This window comes from Ctenopharyngodon idella, chromosome 18 (assembly GCF_019924925.1).
Source record: "Ctenopharyngodon idella isolate HZGC_01 chromosome 18, HZGC01, whole genome shotgun sequence".
In the NCBI taxonomy this organism is placed as follows: Eukaryota; Metazoa; Chordata; class Actinopteri; order Cypriniformes; family Xenocyprididae; genus Ctenopharyngodon; species Ctenopharyngodon idella.
In genome coordinates this window covers 19142620-19166530 of record NC_067237.1, presented here as the reverse complement: position 1 = coordinate 19166530, position 23911 = coordinate 19142620, and the positions used below count along the sequence as shown (strand labels likewise).

General features: G+C 36.0%; 1 protein-coding gene across 1 annotated transcript in view; it reads right to left on the bottom strand.

Moving 5' to 3' along the window:
* The window catches only part of LOC127499508 (FERM domain-containing protein 5), a 124211-nt gene that overhangs the window by 6500 nt on the left and 93800 nt on the right, over nt 1-23911 (bottom strand). Inside the window, exons 5-13 of the mRNA XM_051869869.1 lie at nt 21400-21497; nt 19001-19124; nt 15305-15392; nt 13073-13161; nt 9842-9905; nt 9594-9685; nt 7979-8053; nt 5504-5572; nt 5048-5154 (exon numbers count right to left, since the gene is read on the bottom strand). Coding sequence (XP_051725829.1) covers nt 5048-5154; nt 5504-5572; nt 7979-8053; nt 9594-9685; nt 9842-9905; nt 13073-13161; nt 15305-15392; nt 19001-19124; nt 21400-21497 — 806 coding nt within the window. The remainder of the gene's footprint in view (nt 1-5047; nt 5155-5503; nt 5573-7978; nt 8054-9593; nt 9686-9841; nt 9906-13072; nt 13162-15304; nt 15393-19000; nt 19125-21399; nt 21498-23911) is intronic.

Below are 23911 nucleotides of genomic sequence, written 5' to 3'. Positions count from 1 at the left end.
GGATATTTATTAACATAAATCCGATTGTGTTCATCAGAAAGAAGAAAGTCATATACACCTAGGATGGTTTGAGGGTGAGTAAATCTTGGGGTAATTTTCATTTGAAAGTGAACTAATCCTTTAAACGAATGGAACTAAGGGAAAAAATGTGCCAGGTTCCGAAACAACCAAGTCAGGTGTGAAAATGTCCTAAGATGCATTTAAAAAAATAGATAGGGTGCAATTCCTTTTCATGCCAACACTGAAAGTCCTGACTTAAAATGCACAACCTACAACCTGCCACTGCTACATAGTATCTGTGTGTCAAACAAGTAGTTGAATATACAACAATCACAAAACATTACATGATAATATGAAAAATAAGCACAAATTTCCTATTTGTTTTTTCTTTTTTATGCAAAACATTAGCCATTAGCACAAGGGCTCTATGGTTGCATGTCAAATTTTCCTGTCAAACGTATGTTAGAACGTCCAGTCAATTGTGTTAAAAGTCTTAGCATCTTATTCTCGCCTGGCTTTTACCCAAGACCTCAAAGAGTTCATTTGTAAAATCGCAAGAGGAGGGAGGGATGACACGGTGTTCGTTCGGCTTAAGGGGGAATATTAGAAGGGTCTCATGCAGGTGACAGACCTAGATACTGAATCACAGACCAGAGCGCTAATGTGAAAAGACGTTTCCCAGCTTGTTTGCACTAATAGACACTGTACTTCAAGCCCCCACAGGCCTCAGCAAAGCACTGGGACACGTAGAGTATTGACAGGCAAACAGCCAACTTACTGAGGTGCTGTAACAATTAGCAACACATGGTAAATCGAAAGGACTAGACCTTGTAACACAACATGCATATGCAAATATAGCACACAGTCTTGAATTGCTACTAACTTAGAAAGGCTTTAAACAGGTTTCGTGATAGCAGCACATTATAATTCAGTACAGAAGTTACATGATATACAGAAGCCAACTGAGAGTGGATGTATATTTCTGTTCTTAAACATAACTTTAACACTACGATGTTAAGAGGATTCGTCACAGTAAGAGACCTCACAGACCACAAAGCGAGGATGCTGCAAATCTCCCATAAATCCTCGTGCTTCGGCTCTCACATACCCTTTTCCTCAAGAAACCCAAAGTAGAGAAACATACAAGCTTTTGCTGAGCATTAGATTCTTGAGCGTGTCACTGCAGATATGTTACATCTCTATTCTGACGTGAAAGGATTAGGATTTCATCTCTTGACAATTTTACTGCTCAACCAAAGGCCTCTCATTCACAATATTAAACACCCTGCCAAAGAGAAAAATGGTCACGCATGAAAGCTTTAGTGCATTTTTCTGAGTTTAAAGATGCCTGAAATATAACAGCTTCGATTTTACTTGAATTATAAGCATACAGTTGCAAGAAAAAGCTTGTGAAGCCTTTGTATTCACCTGTTCTTCTGCATTAATAATTCATTAAAATATGCAAGCCTCTCCAACCAAAGACAAACACAATCTACTTTGTTTTTGCCAATATGTTGTTTAAACAAAAAATGTGAACCCTGCAATAACTAACTGACTCTTAAAACTTCTTTTGCACTAATAGCTTCTATTAGCGCTGTAGTTTGGAGAAATCCTGGACTATTTCTCTTTAAAACTGTCTGAACTTTTTAACTCTTCAGTTCATATATCTAGTGTATTCTTTAAGTGAATCACTCTCTTCAGCTCATGTCACACAGCATACTTTATCAACAGAACTGATGTCTGGACTGAGAGCACAATTTCTTCTGTTCCATTGCTGAATTACTTCTGTATTGAGTCAATGTCTTCTTGTATCACCCAGTGTCAGGTGATGGACGGCTACCCTGATATTATCAACCGCCTTTCACCAAACGTCACAGCTGGAATGAGATTTTAGTTTCAGTGTGCAGACCTCCAAACATTATGCTGTACACTTCTGCAACTCCCGCAGTTCCTTTTTTACTACTCAAAAGATTAGTAACAGTGATAGTCTTCTATTTGTAGACTGTGGATTAATGAACACCCAGAAATGCTTCTACAACTTTCAAACTTCTAACATGCTCTGTTTATTATGATCAGGATATATGAAGAGCCTTTTCTTGAGAAGAGATCAGCTTCTGTCAATGACCAAATGTTTTTAGTAAGGTAGAGTATCTTCAATCCACACATCTCATTGATTGACTCAAATTACTCTTTGAATAAATCATTAGCCTGGATAGTTAAACAATGAATAGTTATTATATTATTTTATATTATACTATAATGAATAGTTATATATTTACTCACCCCCATGTCATCCAAGATGTTTATGTCTTTCTTTCTTCAGTTGAAAAGAAATTAAGATTTTTGAGGAAAACGTTCCAGGATTTTTCTCCATACAGTGGACTTCACTGGGGTACAACGGGTTGAAGGTCCAAATTGCAGTTTCAATGCAGCTTCAAAGGGCTCTACATGATCCCAGATGAGGAATAAGGGTCTTATCTAGCGAAACGATCGGTCATTTTCTAAAAAAAATAAAAATGTATATACTTTTTAACCACAAATGCTCATCTTGCACTGCTCTGCGATGCGTCACGCATTACGTAATCACGTTGGAAAGGTCACGCGTGACGTAGGCGGAAGTACCGCGGTAGGGCGAAAAACTCTCATTTTCTCCTACAACTTCAAAATCGTCCGACATCGTTGTTTTGTTGACATTCGTTGTCATTCACTTTGTAAACATATGCTCGATACTTCCGTCTACGTCACGCGTGACATTTCCAACGTGATTACATAATGCGTGGCGCATCGCAGAGCAGTGCAAGACGAGCATTTGTGGTTAAAAAGTATATCATTTTTTATATTTTTTTAGAAAATGGCAAAAGGTTTTGCTAGATAAGACCCTTATTCCTCGTCTGGGATCATGTAGAGCTCTTTGAAGCTGCAATGAAACTGCATTTTGGACCTTCAACCCTTTGGTAACTGCTGAAGTCCACTATATGGAGAAAAATCCTGGAATGTTTTCCTCAAAAAACTTAATTTCTTTTCAACTGAAGAAAGAAAGACAAACATCTCATGGAATTATCAGGAAATTTTAATTCTGAAGTGAACTAATCCTTTAAACTGTTTATTTAAAAAATGTACACTATCATTCAAAAGTTTGGAGTGGTGTGATTTTTTTTTAATGTTTTTGAAATCTATCTTACCAAGGTTGCATTTATTTGGTCAAAAAGTAAAACTGCGAAGTATTATTACAGTTTAAAATGACTGTTTTCCATTTTAATATATTTAAATGTCATTTATTCCTGTGATGGCAAAGCTGAATTTTCAGCAGTCAGTGTCATTTCAGGTCTTCAGAGTCACTTGACTGTACAGAATAATTCTGATATGCTGATTTGATGCTCAAGAAACATTTATTATTACCAATGTTGAAAACAGTTGCGCTGCTTAATATTTTTGCGGAAACCGTGATACATTTTTATTCAGGATTCTTTAAGAAATAGTTCAAATGTATTTACTGTCACTTCTGATCAATTAAAAGCATTTATTTCTTTAAAAAATTTCACTGACCCCAAACTTTTGAATGGTAATGTATGTTCTACAGAATTAAACACCTCAAAGAGCTTTTTATGCTGAAAACAAACACCACTGCAGCAACACCAACAGAAAGTCCATTACCTGCCTTTTTCTATTCTAATCCACCTAATCCAATTTCATCATAACAAAGCAGAAATAAAATATACCGTACTGAAAAGACCTTCAGAAAAATAGAATAAAAACAACCAATCAAGCTTCTGGTACACAAACAAAAACACATTAGACTTTACCTAAACCTGTTGTGGGCACTGCATAAGACGGTGAAGTCATGGGCAAAGGTGATGCCCGCAGCTGGTCCTGCTGCCCCGTGAGGGCTGGGTAAAGGGGCAGCACACCAAGGGCCTTTCCCAGCATTCGAGGCCCCAAACTCAGCACCCGAACCTTTACATCCCGATAGCAGTGGTTGATCATGCGCAGGTGGACGTTCACCCGCGTGGTGATGCGGATTAGGCACTTCACCATGTTTATCTCCAAAAAGTGAACGTCTGCAGCTGGCGTACTTCTTCAGAGAGCGTGTGACCAAGTACAAACCCTGTTACCGGTGCCCTCTTTCCACCGTGGGCTGCTGGGTAAAGGCTTGGCTGTGCTGGTAAACGACAAAGAAGGCACCCAAGACAGCGGTGGCAAATCCTACCCCACCCAGACCTCTCACCTCCTCCCTTCCTCAGCCAGTGACTTAAATGGCGAGAAAGGCCCTGTCTATTTTCAGATGAGGGTATTAATACTCCTTGAAGACTCACAGTCAGCACATGTAGGACAGTTGACTTTATCCTCCCCAGCTCTCTGAGCCGTTCGCACTACAGACAAGAGCTCTTCACAACATCTTAAGATGGTCTTTTCAGTGTTGCAGAGAGGATACAGTGACCAGGGATTTAACTGCACTTCGTCTATGTGCTCATGTGGGCAGTGCTCTGTTGTGATGCTAGTCTAACAGTCAGGCTCATTAGATGAGACCCAGAATGAAGGGGTGGGCAGGGGACACCGGTAAGCCTTTGATGGGTGGGACAAGATGGTACAGCTGGTGCCACAGGGAAGTGTTAGTACTGACTGTACACAGCTGGCACAGAAATAGAGTGCTGTGATTGACAGGAGCACCTGCATCCCCACTCCTCTGAGTGACGGCTGGTCCTGCCTCATATTACTGCGTGCGGTCAACTTTTCAACTTTTGTGAGTATGCATGTGCATATATATATATATATATATATATATATATATATATATGTATGTATATATGCACAGGCATATATAAAAATGTATAATTCCATAAAAATATATAATTAATTACAATTTAATTAAAAAAATTGTGTGAAATTATTTTCTCTTTTTATAATTATATGTTCATAAACTATAGGTTGGCTATTTCCTACAGTATTTTAATGTTATTACAAACCATTCAGTGATTTGACATTTAGCGGTCTGCCTGTGGTTTCAGCTGAGCTGAAATCAGGTTAATGGGCTGAACTGGACTCTCACCTTCCATGATGGATATGTGTACAGCTCTCCGACGGGTGCGCGGGACACTGCTCAGCCGTGGCCCGTGTGTGATGGATGGGCAGCTTCTGCTGGGCACCAGGCCAGCCCTGTGACCACATACACATACAGTACTGCATCAACAACCCCATTTATCATATTACAGTATGTCCTACAACTACAGATATCAGTCAGTCTTACTGTCATGCATGCACACATGTGACGCCATTAAAAAAACATGACCCAGTGTAAGCAATTATACACTCTAAAAAATGCTGGGTTGTTTCAACTCATGTTTGGGTCAAATATGCACAATCCGGACCATTGGTTTAAATTTTTTAATTAATTTTTTAAACCCAACGTTTGGGTTTGTCCATATTTGACCCAAAAATGGGTTGAAACAACCCGGCATTTTTCAGAGTAGAGTTAACACTGCCACACATGGGCACTCATGCATACCTATGTATTTCTGGAGGTTCCCGTTTAATTTTTGCACTCTGCTCCATTACCTCTTTGGCTACTCTTCCACTGAAATGAAACAAAAACGATTTACAAAAATGTGTCCAGTTTTATCCCTGCTATAGAAAAATTTATTTGTTCATAATATTTCGTAATCAACTTAAATGCCCATATATTCACATTGTAACCAAAAATTATATTATAATCACCCCAAATATCTAAAATATTGTTCTCTTTGTATTCACATCGTAACCAAAAACTAAAATTAATATAATATAATATAATTAGTGCGGTCAATCGATTAAAAAAATTAACTAATCACACATTTTTTCTGTCATTAATCGTGATTAATCGCGATTAAAAACATTGCCGTTTTTAATATTTTTATATTGTAATAATTTCACAGTTACTCTCCAAATTAATGCAAAAACAACATAAAGATAGTATATTTTAAATATCTGTTGTAATGGCATCTTTTTATGAATGAAGGCCAGCGTCACTGATACTAATAAAGCTACTGATGTGAAAATGTGATTTTGATGATTTTGAATTAATGATGAATTAATGATTTTTTTTAACATTAATTATAGACATTCAACATTACAGTATAACTGAAAGCTATACATTTCAACATTTATTAGGCTTTATAACGACTTTTAATTTAAGTGAACAATCTTCACATAAACCCATTATAATAAATGTCATATTTACCTGTGGCCTTCCTACCTGTCTAACAGGTAGGAAATATACAGAAATTGAATAATGTTATCAAACACTTTACAGTCTTCACTGCATAAAACTATAATTTAAATATAGCTCGATCCTTATTAAAGTTACAATTTTCTCTGTTCCCTTTGTTCTTTGATTAACATTAATGACAGACATCACATCAACTGGTTTATTAAGCTGCTGTGACTTTAAGAGCTGCCGCTGCCAAACATGATGCGTTTCTCATTTTCTCACAACTCTTTAAGTTCATTTAAGACGCTATTTAACTCATTTAAGACTGCTTTTATGAGAAAATTCGACAAAACGGGCATTTTGCCATAATTCTCTGTGTTATTGTTTGTGCAAGCGCGATTCTGCCTCGCTGTCTGTGCACACGATACTGGCGCACATCTTTCTGTGTTTCATGTGTGTCATACAGACACAACATTCACAGTATGGAAGGCCAAAAGGTCCAAAAACACATGAATTTTAACACGTCAACAACACGTAAAATTAATGCGTATTTCACACGTTAAATACGCGTTGTTTGCGCTTGAAAATCAGTGCATTAAATACACGTATTCAACACATATTTAGCGTGCTGATTTTTCACGCACAAACAGCGCATATTTAATGTGTGAAATATGCGTATTTTACGTGTTGTTGATGTGTTAAAATTCATGTGTTTTTGAACCTTTTGGCCTTTGATATTACAGACACCGTGTTCTCTTTTGTCTTGTCATGCTTGAATGGTTTAAAAGCATTTGCATGAATAAGAGCGTGATCATATATTGTAACACTAGCCAAAGAATGACAGAAAAAACAGATGCTGTGTTAATTGCGCTAAATATTTTTTACGCGTTAAACTGGACAAAATTAATCACATGCGTTAACGCTAATTTTGACAGCACTAAATATAATATAATATAATATAATATAATATAATATCTTAAATAGCAAATATCTTCAATATAAGATGCTAAATGCTAAAATACATGCTAAAATATTCCCTGACTGAAAATATGTTACAGGACACTCACCACAGTAGCTGGCAGATGAGCAAAACTACCTGCCACTGTGCAAAAAGCACCTGCATATACAGTTGTTGGTGGGTGTTAATTTCACACCCTGGCTGAGACTTTTTTGAGACTGTTTCAGCTTCATCTATCAAAATCAACCAAAAGAAAACAGCTCAACCACTGAGGATAAAATAGCAACGGTTTCCAGTCACATTCAAACAGCTGGCATTCTGGTGGGAACTGTGACTGTGAGGAATGGTGACCACTGCTACTAGAGTCCATGAAGCTCAGGAATTAGATTAACCTTATTGAGTCCCCTCTCTTAACTCAATCTCTGCCTCTCAGTCTGTGACTGAACTACTTCCCTTTAACCAAAAACTCCCAATGGAGTCCTTGCCTTAAAATCCTGCCTGTCTCCTTACATAGGAGAGAGAAAATAACTGTTATCAATTTCCTAATTAGGTGTTTGAGCCTGAGAGCCCACTATAATAATTGATCGTGCTGTTTGTTTAATTGCCCCAATGGCTCCATTCATCTGTTACAATCGCTGTTAATAAGTAAACACTTGTGTTTAAAGGTGGCCTGTGTGAACAGCTCCATCCGCAGCAGGTTGTGGTGCATTGGCTCCAAAGCGGTCACCTCTATGTGACCGTGACGAGGACAGCAGGCTGTTTTTGGAGCAGGGACCCCTGAGGCTGTGGCGGTCCACCGGCAGTGACCCGTGCTGTGTCTGTCTGTCCGCACTTACCTGTAGCGGAAACGACTCCCCTTGAAGAACAGGTTACTGCTGGACACCGTACGAACCTGGCTCGACTTCTCCAACCTGAGGAGGGGCAGAGAGAAAGGATTCTCTGAACATGCAGAAAAAACACATTTTGTAAAACAAAAAGGCTAGCACAACTCTATTTCTAAGCTACATATTCTGAATTAAGGAGAATTTCTCTTTTACACAAAAATATGACATTGAGTACACAAGTATGTGTGTATTAGCTACAGCATGACTTCAAATACGATTCATCCAGTTAAAATCCAGAATTTCTTTCCAATATTAATATTAATTTTACACTCTTTTGTTTTTATCTCAAAAGTTACATAAATCTGACTGGCATCAGACAAAAAAAAAAAAAAAAAAAAAACGCTTTACATTCAGTGTTGGGTGCAATTAATTACTAAGTAATCTAATTACTGTCATTTAATTACTTTTCCCTTGAAAAAGTAAAGTAAGGGATTACTCTTAATTAGTAATAATAATTAACTACATGCACTTACTATAGGGTTAGGTTTAGGATTAGGGTTAGATGCATGTAATTATGCATAATTTATAGTTATTACTATAGTAACCACATGTAACATATGCAACAAGGACATTGTAAAATAAAGTGTTACCTAAAAAGTCATAAATTATGTCATACTATCTACTCCAATGACTAGCACATATCTTCCATCTAACCCTCAGTGACTGAAACTGAAAGTATTCTGACTCAGACAGTCTCTGGTGAACATTTGATTCAGGCTTTTCATCAGCAGGTGTGGAATCTCCTTCCCCAAAGACGGCCTTTATGTGAATCATAAAACCCACTTTTCAATTATCATCTGCCTTCACTTGCCACAAATTCCACTTCTCTAGGGGACTTTAACTACAGCTACACATTTCTCTTTCCCCCAGTGGAATGAATCCAGTCAGACTTGGAATACAACGTAGATTCAGTTTTGATAAGGCACCTTGCCAAATCAGTGATTACACCATTCCCTTCTCCTAAATTGAGCTTTCCCACACTTCATAATGAGTGCTGAATCAGACTCTTGTTCCAAAGATGTCACCTCAGTTAGCCAAAATCGTTCATCATAAAACACAAAGACAAAAACCAGCAGTTTTGTGAGTCTGGGCTCTCCTTTTAGAAACCTGGCCCGCTCATCTGTAACACTGCTGTCTGTCTTGAGCTGCAGGTCGCTTTAAACACTTCCCATGGCGTGGGCAAGGACACGTACAATCATCCGTGACTGAAATGGGCACGGACATCCCTCTGGAGGAGCTAGCAGAACGCATCTCTCATTGCTCGCGCAGTAAAGGTCATTCTCAGCACGTGGCTGTTCCATTAGTTGACCCGTGAGGTAAAAAACAGTGATGGTATCTCGAAGCAACTGTCGAGAGGACACTTGCCAAAGTGTCTTGCATTATTAGTTATTAGTCAGCTTATTTACCAGTCTCAAATATACTCTGGGAAGAGGAAAGCAATTTGGAAAAACCAAAAAGGGACAAATTATTTCTGGAACTTGTTTATTGTGCAGTTGCCCTTTCAGAAGTGTCTCACCTGTCTAAGCAAACAAATGTATGCGACGAAAGGAGGAGTGCAGAAACTCACTTGTAGAAAGCTTGATTTTCAACACCGCATTTCCAAAGGTGCTTGCAGGCCTCTGGAGTTGGTGCAAAGTATGTCAAGATGATCTTTTTGTCCTGTGCATAACAATAAGTCATTAAAAGTGCACTGACACAGCACTGCCGTTGAAGGGAATTATTAAAGTTTCACACATCGTGTCATTATCATAAGACAATTTGGTATGTTGTAATTATCTTCGACTTCACCAATGTTGGCATAATTAATGTTCTCACCTCCTTCTGATTTGCATATATATGGAATGTCTTTCCCTCAAACTTCAGTTTGGTCACCTCGTTCCTGTTCAAGTGGAAGAATACACAGAGGTATTACAATATACATAATACATACATTTTACAAAATGTAGATATTATATGTAGTTATGTATTAGTATATTATGTAACTATACGTTTGTGTGTGTGTGTCTATTGGCCATCTTTCTTTCTTTCTTTCTTTCGATCTATCTACAGTATCTATCTATCTGTCTCACTGTAAACTCGAATAAGTTGGCAAAACTCAAAAAAACTGAGGCAATCAGTTACATCAAAATTTTTAAGTTAAGAAATTCAAAGTTTAAGTTAGCAGAAATGGCAGATTTTTATTTTGTACTCAAACATTTTAATAGTTCTTATATTGAAATATTTGAGTAAACCAGTGGTTCCCAAATTGGGGTATGTGACGTGACGGAAGGGGTACGCAAACAAAATGCTGAGATTTGTCGTTCATTTTCCCCATCTTAAAATAATATTTAAACCGAGCATGTATTTCATGGCACAATGTCGTAAATACATGACATCCAATCAAAATACCACATATTTTGCGGTCAAACTGACTACATCCATTTGGGTGCTGATAGGTTCCATCAGTCTGCTGTTGTAGCAGATCGCGCTACATTACTGCCGTTCTCGACAATGTACCTGTAGATTTAGCACTTACTAGCATGAAAAACACATGGAGGTGCATAGAGATCAATTTAAGATTCAAATTCTTGATACAAAACATACCTTTTGTGAGTTCTTGTTTTTAATGTTGATAATATTATACGAGCAAGAAAGCAAATCCAAATATCCACATGATTGCAAATGTGACATTGATTTTATACAACAGTTCAGCAAACAAACTGGTAATATTAAGTGATGTTCTTCACAGTATTGTCAGTATTTACTCTATTTTGCAATAATTTCGAAATAATAGTTCCAACGAAAGCCACAACAGAACTACAACAGACACAGCGGTGTTTCGTGAACGAATTTGAACGAATCGTTCGTGAAAGTCATTGATTCAATGATTCATTTATAAATACAGCCACTTGCTTCGTTACTGAATGACAGAATGACTCGGTGACTCACGCATTAAGACTTACCGCCACCTACTGGCGGTTTTAGTATGTAAAAGAATCACTTTTCACGTTTTTACCATCATTGCATATTTCTCTTTTGAACATCTTTTTTATTATTATTTAAAACATTATTAATGTAAAGGTGTTTATAAATATAATAAATGCACTGGAAAGTCAATTTAGGGGGCAAATATTTTCCCTTAATGGAAAAGGTGCAAGTGGAAGAGAGGGGGTACGCAGAAGGATGGTGAATGCCTCAGGGGGTACTCCACTCCAAAAAGTTAGGGAACCACTGGAGTAACTAATACATTTAACTTAAGATTATCATGTACTCTCAATGTAATTTTTATTAGTGGAAACTTAGCTAGCTATAACTAGATAATGCAGAAAATGCTAACTTGTTAATTTGCTAACATGTTAGCAATAGCATTGTATAACACTTTCTGAATGAGTACAGCAATATAAAACATTTAACATACTGCTCTCAAACCAAGTACTTGACTACTTGTCACCATGATGGTAACTCACCCACATTAACAGAAACTCTTCTAAATTAACATAACAAAACATTAATCACTATTAAATCTCCCACTTAACATTAATCTTGAACAAAAAACATTATATAACACTTAATTTTAGCATTTACTCTCCCGTTTCGAGTGCCATGGGCAAAGCATCCTGGGAATCCCAGCCCATTTTCAGTTAAACTTCAGTTAAAGTTAATTTAAATGAAAAGAAATGAGTTGATAAAACTTAAAGCAATGAAACAGTTCAGTTTACTTGAAATATGTCAGTTCTGTGAACTCGAAATAAAAAGAAAGATCTGAATACTCATAAAAGTTAATTTGACTGAACTAATTTAATTTAAGTTTGTCCTACTCAAACCAATGAATTATTTTGAGCGTTAGGGTTTACAGTCTATCTATCTATCTATCTATCTATCTATCTATCTACACACATAAACTACATAGAAAATGACATTACAGTAAAACATACATAATTATCAATGTATAAATCTATATAATTAATTACATTGTAAATATATATAACTCACATTTTATAAAAATGTAAATATATGTTGTATTGTAGTGTATTATACACACACACACAAATATAATATAATATATGAACTTCCAACTGTAGGTTCGGAAGGAGCCTAAACATTCAGTCCTGTCAATCATCATTACGTGCATACTAAATAAGCTGCAAACACCGTGTCATCCCATCCACAAATTTGTCCGGCAACCCTCCTCCTCCTCTAATTCTCTCTTTCTTCCTACACGCAGTTCTGTAGGGGGGGTTTAACTCGGAGCTCGATGCCTAGCTTCGGGTTCGAGCCTCCTCCGCGGACAGCAAGCCAAGTTCGTTTACGATTAACCATCAAGACTGAATGGGCAGGTGAAGTCATGAAATAAATATATAAACTACACAGACAACAATGTTACCGTTAAAAAAAAACAAAACAAAAAAAAACATAATTATCCTGTATTATTCATAAAGTCTCAACACAAAAGCATGAAATTACACAAATGAAATTAAGTTGACAAATTTTTTTCAAATTGTATTATATGAGTTCATTTTAATTAATTGAAATGAACAAGACACTCTATAAAGTGTAATATTCTGTTCCTGCTGTTTTTCTCACAAATAAACACACAGAACAAATAAATTCTGCACTTTTTCTTCACTCTTGCTTTAATTGTGAAGTATACATTCTCTACAGATTGAACCACATAAAACAAAACCCAGGGACACTGAGACAAAGGACACAATGGTTCAGTATTTTATGCTTTTCTCTTCTCTTCATATGGCCAGCCCTCACAGACTTGTTGTGCCGAGATGACTTTAAACATGCCCTCTGGATGGAGAGCTGGTGAAGGATAATTGGACACCTGTCTGCTCTAACGGCTAAGAAAGAGGCAGATGGTCAGGCCCTTTTGGCTGGGAACGTATAATACAATATAATAAAACCAGCTGTGACTTGTATACCCAGAGCCTGTCGCTAGGCGAGAATGACTCATTATTTTCAGCGTCACAATGCATGTGTGTATGCAAGTCTGTGTTTACTCAGCCCCGAAGACGTCAATAGAAGTTCAGTAGGGAAAAGAGGCGAGTATTAGTCACTCACCATTTGAGGAAATGGACTCTCTTGTTCCCTTGAAGCACGACAAAACCGAACGGAGTGAAGGCTAGGAAAGCCGGGTTCCCAGATACATCCTGTGATGAACAGCGACAGAGGAGAACCACGTCATCTTCGTTTCTTAACAAGCAGACATTGAGTAGGAAGACTCAATACAGGACAGTACAGCAAATGATCATAAACAACAGAGCCTTCATACGTTTAGTGTCAAGCTTACTTTATGTTTAGCAGTAAAACGGGTAGTTTTGGCCTTTTACTGTTGAGATTAAACTGACAGTAGATGTTTCAACAGGAGTCAAAAAATTTGTGAAAAAAAAACCTCACTGAAAGAACTTTTTAGTACACAATTTTAGTGGCCTTGGTTCAATATGTATTTTATTCATTCATTTTCTATGCAGCATATACAACCCGAATTTCGGAAAAGTTGGGACGTTTTTTTAAATTTGAATAAAATGAAAACTAAAAGACTTTCAAATCACATGAGCCAATATTTTATTCACAATAGAAAACAGATAACATAAATGTTTAAACTGAGAAATTTTACAATTTTATGCACAAAATTAGCTCATTTCAAATTTGATGCCTGCTACAGGTCTCAAAAAAGTTGGCATGGGGGCAACAAATGGCTGAAAAAGCAAGAAATTTTGAAAAGATTCAGCTGGGAGAACATCTAGCAACTATTTAGGTTAATTAAAATCAGGTCTGTAACATGATTAGCTATAAAAGGGATGTCTTAGAGAGGTAGAGTCTCTCAGAAGTAAAGATGGGTAAAGCTGTGAAAGAGTGCGTAAAAAGATTGTGGAATACTTTAAAAACAATGTTCCTCAACGTCAAATTGCAAAGGCTTTGCAAATCTCATCATCTACAGTGCATAACATCATCAAAAGATTCAGAGAAACTGGAGAAATCTCTGTGCGTAAGGGACAAGGCCGAAGACCTTTATTGGATGCCCGTGGTCTTCAGGCTTTCAGACGATACTGCATCACTCATCAGCATGATTGTGTCAATGACATTACTAAATGGGCCCAGGAATACTTCCAGAAAACACTGTTGGTAAATACAATCCGCCGTGCCATCTGCAGATGCCAACTAAAGCGCTATCACGCAAAAAGGAGGCCATATGTGAACATGGTCCAGAAGCGCCGTCGTGTCCTGTGGGCCAAGGCTCATTTAAAATGGACTGTTTCAAAGTGGAATAGTGTCCACTCAGACAAGTCCAAATTTGACATTCTTGTTGGAAATCGCGGACAGTGTGAGGGAGACCTTCCAGCGTGTTATCAGTGTTCAGTTCAAAAGCCAGCATCTCTGATGGTATGGGCAGCTTACATGTTTTGGAAGGCACTATGAATGCTGAAAGGTATTTAAAGATTTTAGAGCAACATTAAATGAAAAATATATCAAAGACGACCACGAACTCTTCAGCAGCTGGAAACCTATATCAGGCAAGAATGGGACCAAATTCCAACACCAAAACTCCAGAAACTCATAACCTCGATGCCCAGAAATCTTCAAACTGTTTTAAAAAGAAGAGGAGATGCTACACCATGGTAAACATGCCCCCGTCCCAACTATTTTGAGACCTGTAGCAGGCATCAAATTTGAAATGAGCTCATTTTGTGCATAAAACTGTAAAATTTCTCAGTTTAAACATTTGTTATGTTATCTATTGTGAAAAAAAAAAATTGGCTCATGTGATTTGAAAGTCTTTTAGTTTTATTTTATTAAAATTTACAAAAACGTCCCAACTTTTCCAGAATTCGGGTTGTATATATATATATATATATATATATATATATATATATAGAAATATAGAAATAAAATTATAAATGTCTACACTGTAAAACATTTGATCAATTTAATGCATCTTTGCTAAAAAAATTATTTCTTAAAAAAAATCTTACTGACCCCAAACTTTTGAACACTTTTTGTATATACAATACAGTATATACAGTACAAAAAAATCCATTCATCATTCACAAAGTTGATTAAGTTCTCTGGTTGGTGGATCTTTCTTCAGGATTATGGGTAGTGAAGTACAACACCAGGAATTAAGCAATGAAACTTTTTTATATGAAGTTGAAATCGCACTGACTGGCTTCTTGAGACTTTCTGTCTCTCTGGCATTATGAAAGGGTCCTTGGTTTGAAAAAGTTTGAGCAACTACAGTACACAATAACTTCTGGATGCAAGCTATAAATGCGTCAGATAGAGCCATCTAACCTTGCACGGATGAGGATCCACGCCGTATGTTTCAAGCATTTGTGCTTTCTGCAGGAACTTCAGCTCAGCTGTCTCTGGAGTTTGACCTCTGCAAAACAACACATTAAAAAAATCTGTCATTCAACAGCACATCAGAGTCACCGAATACAGTACCCCTTACAAAAAAGACATTTATTCAAGCGTGCTTCTCTCAAACATCTCTCATTTTTATGTACTTCTCAGAAATATACTTAAAAATACACTTAAGTACACTTGACTGATACTGACAGAAAAGCCTAAGTATATTTGGCCAATACAATTTTGATTGAGATATACTTAAAAGTATAATTAAGTATTCTAAGTGTACTTGGCTTGCAGTTGTGTTTATTCTTTTGATTGAGTAGCCTAGTAAATACTTTTTTTTCCAAATAGTTTTACATACTGTCTTATAAACTTACATTGTATGAAAATATTGATTTATAAAGAAAACAGATTCCTAGTTCTTATTTCCTAATTCTGAGTATGTGATTTTTTGTGTAGTCCACTGGTAGTATACATACTTCAAATCTACTTAAAGTACAGTTAAAGGTTTGTTTCAAGTATAAAAATCAATACCTAAATGGGAACTAGTATTTATAAAGTTAATGGTAAACTGTATGATGTTTAGTTCACTTAAACAAGTATACTTGCAGTATAAAACTACTAAACTAGTATTTACTGAGAGTATACTTCAAAGTGTACTTTCATAAACTAAAAAATGTGCTACAAGTATATAACTAGTAAACTATCTGTATATCTATAAGTTCACTTGTACAATAGTTGCAGTACAAATGAAAAACAAGGTAAACTAGTTTACTACTGTTACACTTTAAATATACTTAAATGTATTCTTTCATACACAAAAAGTGGGACAATTTAGTACCAAGTAGTACTGAAATAGTACACTTCCAAGTATACTACTAGTACATTGATATTAGTATACTTACTATATAAAGTATACTTAAAATGTACTTGAACTTTACTTAAGTATACTTAATGAAATTAACATAATGTATACTTATTTTTGTAAGGGAAATTCATTCATTATAATTAATTTAATAGTTGGTGCTACTGGTATTGGATTGAATCCACAGTCTTAGTGGTTTTGTACATATCCTGGAAAGTAGAAAATCATTGCAACGTAAAAAATAAAAATAAAAAAAATAAATAAAACAATCTGTCAAGAAACAATGTTGATGTGAATGTGAATAAACGCATCTATTTTGACACTTTACACTTGAACGACATCGATTAGCAGCCACTAAATAGAAAGCAAAACCAAACCGACCAGACAGTTCAAGTATCATCACTCCAGGAAACCTCTTACGGATTCATGCTTTATTCAGCACCGGCCATTCAACATTCAAGACCCTAATGCAACAAGACCGCCTGCCTTGTATTTCAATACAAATCAGAGAAGAAAAGCGACCCTTAGCGTTGTGAGAAAGTGATTATTTACAGACATCAGGACTGACTTACTGGATCATTCTGAAGATCTAAACAGACATCTTCACTCTACATTCCCAAATCCCAACATAATTTCCATATTAAGACTGATGAAGTGTCTCTCATCATAGAACAGTCACACCACCAGAGGGCAGCAGTAATCATGCTCCTGTTTGGTGGATCATCTAGTTTGGTTGGATGGACCATAACTTCCAAAATGTAGCAGTCAAAATGCTTTATGTTCATATGCCTCCCATATTTGAATATTCAACAGCTTCCAAACACACATTACAAACCAGCAACTAATTAATAGACTAAATCCATCACTAAACTCATGATTGTTAGGCAGTTTATCAGCAAGGGCACTCGGTGAGCTAACTGGTCTTGTTCATGTATCGGTGGAGAGAAAGTGCTGTTAGCTCAGAGATGGCCTACGGCTTTGTGTCATAGTAAAGAGTCAACAGATCTGACCTACAATACTGAGGGCTGAGATTTTACTCTAATGACACATAGCGTGAGTAAGTGTGTGAATGCGTGTGTTTATGATAGAAAGAGACAACCATAAAAGGAGACAATTTCACCACCTCAAAGTACTGTAGTGAGCACACAAGGTCAACTAAATAAGTCTTTATGTCTAGTTCATTGGTTCATCCATCAATGGATGAAGGCATTTAAAAATATATTTACTAGACATTATAATTAAAAAATTTAACTGAACAAAAAATTTAAAGCATTTATTAAACAAGGTTAATGTTAATTTAACCATTTAAAAGATTAGGGTCAATAAGATTTAAAAAAATAAATTAATTAATTAATACTTTTATTCAGCAAGGATGCATTAAATAGATCACAATAGATCACAATTGGCAGTAAAGACATAAAAAAATACTAGTCACCCAATGCCAATGTTAACGAATTGAACCCTATTGTAAAGTGTTATTGATTTTGTATAGAAAATCTGTTAGCAGTCACTAACCCCAATCTATGGAGCCCTGAACATGACATGCAGGAAAAGAATAGAAGGTTAAATTGTGGGCATGATTTAGTAAATCGAGGGAATGAATTAGTAAATAGTGCGCACAATTTAGAAAATCAAGGGAAGGAAATAGTAAATAGTGCGCAAGATTTAGCGAATCGAGGGAACGAAATAGTAAATAGTGCGCACGATTTAGTGTATCGAGGAAAGGAAATAGTAAATGGTGCGCACGATTTAGCGAATCGAGGGATGGAAATAGTAAATGGTGCGCATTATTTAGCAAATCGAGGGAATGAAACAGTAAATCATCCGCACGATTTAGCAAATCGAGGAAACGAAATAGTAAATCAGTGCGCACGATTTGGCAAATCGAGGGAACTAAATAGTAAATCATGTGCACGATTTAGCAAATCGAGGGAACGAAATAGTAAATCAGTGCGCACGATTTAGCGTATCGAGGGAAGGAAATAGTAAATGGTGCGCACGATTTAGCGAATCGAGGGATGGAAATAGTAAATGGTGCGCATTATTTAGCGAATCGAGGCAAGGAAATAGTAAATGGTGCGCACGATTTAGCAAATCGAGGGAACGAAACAGTAAATCATCCGCACGATTTAGCAAATCGAGGAAACGAAATAGTAAATCAGTGCACACGATTTGGCAAATCGAGGGAACTAAATAGCAAATCATGTGCACGATTTGGCAAATCGAGGGAACTAAATAGTAAATCATGTGCACGATTTAGCAAATTGAGGGAACGAAATAGTAAATGGTGCGCACGATTTAGCGAATCGAGGGATGGAAATAGTAAATGGTGCGCATTATTTAGCGAATCGAGGCAAGGAAATAGTAAATGGTGCGCACGATTTAGCAAATCGAGGGAACGAAACAGTAAATCATCCGCACGATTTAGCAAATCGAGGAAACGAAATAGTAAATCAGTGCGCACGATTTGGCAAATCGAGGGAACGAAATAGTAAATCATGTGCACGATTTAGCAAATCGAGGGAACGAAATAGTAAATCATCCACACGATTTAGCAAATCTAGGGAAGGAAATAGTAAATGGTGGGCACGATTTATAAATCGAGGAAACAAAATAGTAAATCACACTATTTACTTTTTTCCTGTATGTCATGTGCGGGGCTCCGTACCCATCACCCTCAGCAGTGAAGCACAGAAACACACGAGAGAAAAGAGACTTTTCCATAATTCCTAAGCCATACACAAAAAAAGGAGGGGAAAGGTTACACATACATTAACTCTGTCTTGTGGATCTCTGCAATCCTTCTTTCCAGTTTCTCTGAGTGCTTGGGGAAGAACTGGAACTTGGAGCTGTAGCCCTCTGGATGCTTTCCTGGGTCGTAGTCTCCAATCTCAGCTGCAAAGTAGTCATAAAATCAATCTTTCATCATGCAACCATTCATAGTGTCCAACCTCAGCAGTGAAGCAGACACGTAAATCAATCTTTCATCGTGCAACCGTGCGTTTTAGCTCACATATGGCCATGCTAAGTTAACGTGTTATCTTAATGAACATGTCCTGTGAGAGGAAGTGTTGGGAGCCATATGTTCTTCACAGGAGTTTTGTGGATTAGCATATAGTAGGAGCATATTTAATATGCTGTTTGCTTCTGCAGTTGGTACCAGTGGTGAGCGCTGACTTCTTTAACCGGGTATGCTGAGTGCAACAGTTTACAAGTTTGCGTATAAGATAAATTTCTCTATAAAGAATATGCTATGAAAATCCCCCATATGCCAGCAAACCAATGAGAATGTGGAACAATGATGATGATGCAAAACAACAGAGCATAGGCGCCAAAACTGCTGTGAATCTGTTTGCCCAAAACCCTCCATAACTGGCACAGATTTGAAGAAAATTACAGTCGTTTGGCAAACAAATAAATGACGGACAGTTACATATGTATTAACAACATGTTATTATGAAAGCTTTATGTTACACCTCAAATGACAAGGGATTTTGTAGTTATTTATAGTGTTAAGATTAATTAGCGAGTCCACAAACTCTCTCAAAATGGCTTTGTTGCGCAGAGCATTCGCAGCTTATACGCCGCCTCTGATTGGTACCCATAAGCCTCTCTGAGTCCTGACCATTGCTCTGTGATGGAATAGTGCATCTTTAATTCAACAGTCATCTAAAACATGCCCCTGATCAACCTGTCAAAGAACATTACTGTACATCCCGACCTCTAAGTCGCTATTTTTCCTTCTCATGTGACTAAACCTCAATCTCTGTAGACTACTATGACCAAATACCCAAATACAAGTACCTGCGAGATAAAATATTTAAAATAATTTATTTTGGTCTTGAAAAATAATGTTGGCACTTTAAGAAAAAAAAGTGTGCCAATTTTTTTTTTCTAAGTTTCCAGTATTTTATATTAGAAATTAGTGATGCACTGATACTAAATTTCTCAGCCGATAATTCAGAATAATATCTGCCGATACCAATAGTTTGATTTTCTTTTTAGGAAAAAACATCTCTCTCAAATAATGCTGTAAACTATACAGGGAACCCTCTCATTTGGTACATTACTATAATATTAGAGGTTAAAATGAACAAAACAGCCCAAACTATTATATTCAAATGCTATTTAATAATTACACTCAAATAAAAGCTTATATGTTTGTATACAACTCAGTTGCACATAAGGTACAGTAGTTTACTGACGTCTTTCCACATTTGAAACACTGTCTGAGCAAGTACATGAGACATGATGCATTTCAGTAAGTTTTACTGTATCTTTCAACATACTTTCTAATGTTCATGCATGTTTTTGTGCTATAACTTGTATTAACATTATAGGGTGAAATAGAGTCACTTTTTTTTGTTAATGCATCATTGTCCCATTAATTTTGACAGCCATAAATTCACCACAAGAGTCATTTTCTTCACACACAGTATGAGTTGCAGTCTGACACATGTTTCCTCCCCGTTTTGATTGCATATACACTGGTGCATCCCTATTAGAAATAAATATATGTTAATTATGTAATAATAAAAAATAATTATAGGGTGAATTCGAGCTTACTTGAATTGACCCCTACTTTTTCGACCTTAGAAATGCATAAAAGTACAGTATATACTCGTTGTAAAGTTTGGGGTTGGTATGAGTTTTTAAGAATCTTATGGTCATCAAAGTTGCATTTATTTGATCACAAATAGAGTAAAAACAGTTAAATTCTAAAACGTTACAATTTAAGATAAATGTTTTCTATTTTAATATATTGTAAAATATCATTTATTCCTGTGACGGCAAAGCTGAATTTTCAGCATCATTACTCCAGTCTTCAGTGTCACGTGATCCTTCAGAAATCATTCTAATATGTTGATTTGCTGCTCAAGAAACATTTCTGATTATTATCAATGTTGAAAACAGTTGTGCTGCTTAATATTTCTAAAGAAACATACTTTTTTTCAGGACTCTGATGAATAGAAAGTTTAAAATAACATTTATTTAAAACAGAAATTGTAACAATGTAAAAGTCTTTACTGTCACTTTTGATCAATTTAATGCATCTTTGCTGAATATTAGTATTAATTTATGTAAAAAGAAATCTTACTGACACCAAATTTTTGAATGGTAGTCATCACACAGCTTTTGTATTAGGTATTAAGCTTTCCTTCTACTTTACCTTGTAAGATGTAAGCTGCCAATAAGGCCGCGTCAGATGTTTTGCAGAGGAGACGACCGTGGTACAGATCTCTTTTGATCTGCAGGAAGACGAGATACCTGCAACCAGGATATGAAGCCAAACAGTAAGAGAAAAGACCTCATTTATTCCATTAACATGAACATTTGTGTTTGATTATGTAAATGATTCATTAAAGGTTAAATCTTACACTATTTGTCTGTAATAAAGGACACAGATGTGCAACATGAAACGTTTCACAGTAGGAGACAAAAAAAAAAAAAAGTATGTGGATTTAACACTCTCTCAAAACATGCTAAATATTCTCTTTGATTTGGTTAAAATGAGCTTTCTGTTTGCAGAGCAGGGATTGAATTGAGAACAGGATTGTTGTTTTGGGAAGAGATGTCCTAAAGCAAACCGCTGTGTCAAAAGCTGTTGAGTTAGGGGAAAAAAGAGACTGCAACACACCCAGACGTCTGTCTCTCTGGTCCTAACATCTGTCTCACAGTCATATAATGTTACAAACACAGATGCTACTTTATATAATTATGCATTTAGACCTCATAGACTAGATTTTAATGGAATGGAAAGAGTAAATTCAAAATATATTTATATGGTTGTTTAAGACAAGAGCTTCCGGTAATACTTTAGATTGGGGAACACATATTCACTGTTAACTAGTTGCTTATTAGCATGTATATTACAAGGATATTGGCTGTTTATTAGTACTTATAAAGCACATATTAATGTCTTATTCTGCATAACCATATTCTACATCCCTTAATCCTGCCCCAAACATAAACACTACAACAACTACCTTACTTACTATCAATAAGCATAAATTAGGAGTTTATTGAGGAAAAAAACTATCCATAATCTGTTCCCTAATCTAAAGTGTTACCGAGCTTCCTTGTGAGGACTAAAGCACCAGTGTCACATTTTCTATTCATAAATCAATCCAGTCCCAATCTGGTACTTGGCTCTTCTCACCTTCAGTGCAACAAGTGTCCCACGAGTAAAGAGCGACATGCTTGTCTTTAACTTCTCAAAGTAGGCCAGCCCAGCTAGAGCTAATAGCTTTTCACTTAAGAGGCCATAGGAGCTAAAAATGCAATTATGTTCCCTGAATTCTCTCTAGGTGACAGCAGCAAAATGGCATTTTCTGTAGCCACCAGTCAATTTCTGGCCTACATATCGGCTTCCTTTTTTTATCCCTAACCTGCCATTTATGGAAACACACTCGACGTGTCAGTGTCATTTGGTTCTAGAGAAGGACAGACCAAATATAGGAGCAGCTAAATGGCAAAGTATTGGGCTGAGATGCTTGTTTTTGCTCTGTGGAATATGCACTCTACCCAAGTTATAATGTCCAATAATCCAAAAGAAAGTGGATATGCATTACTAATACAATCATAACAATATTTAATATTAAATTATCTAATTTTAGGGAGATAAAAAGGTTATTGTGACAAGTGTGATGTTTTATATGCTTGTAGGTTTTTAAATGTGAAGGAAAATGATATTAATATTAAATATCAATATATAAAAAAATGCATAGATATATATTTATATTATATTATACTATATTATTACTGTATATTATTATATATATTGTTAACAAATGTTTTCTAAAGTCTTTTCTAAAATCTATTTACAATATAATATATTATAAAAAAAAAAATAGACATCTATTCCCAAAACTGTAATTTTACAAAAAAAAAAAAAAATAAATAAAAATAAATAATTTAAAAAAATTCTAAAAAAGATCTTTTTGATAACTAAGACTTAGGATAAATACATAAAAAGTTAAATATAATTTAATTTCAGACAGATTTAGCTGTTTCTGTCTGAAAATCTTAAAGGGTTAGTTCACCCAAAAATGAAAATAATGTCATTTATTACTCACCCTCATGCCAATCCACACCCGTAAGACACAAGTCAACAAAATATATAACATTATTTTAGTGGTTTTTGGATATTTTAATCCAAAAATCTTACATATTGTGCCTTTAAACTTTCATTTTTATAACTATGCTACTGAAATTGTTTAAAGGATTAGTTCACCCAAAAATGAAAATAATGTCATTTATTACTCACCCTCATGCCGTTCCACACCCGTAAGACCTTTGTTCATCTTCGGAACGCAAATTAAGATATTTTTGTTGAAATCCGATGGCTCAGTGAGGCCTGCATAGCCAGCAATGACATTTCCTCTCTCAAGATCCATTAATGTACTAAAAACATATTTAAATCAGTTCATGTGAGTACAGTGGTTCAATATTAATATTATAAAGCGACGAGAATATTTTTGGTGCGCCAAAAAAACAAAATAACGACTTATTTAGTGATGGCCGATTTCGTTATGAATCAGTGTGTCGAATCAGCGGTTCGGAGCGCCAAAGTCACATGATTTCAGCAGTTTGGCGGTTTGACATGCGATCCGAATCATGATTCGACAAGCTGATTCATAACGCTCCGAAGCTTCATGAAGCAGTGTTTTGAAATCGGCCAT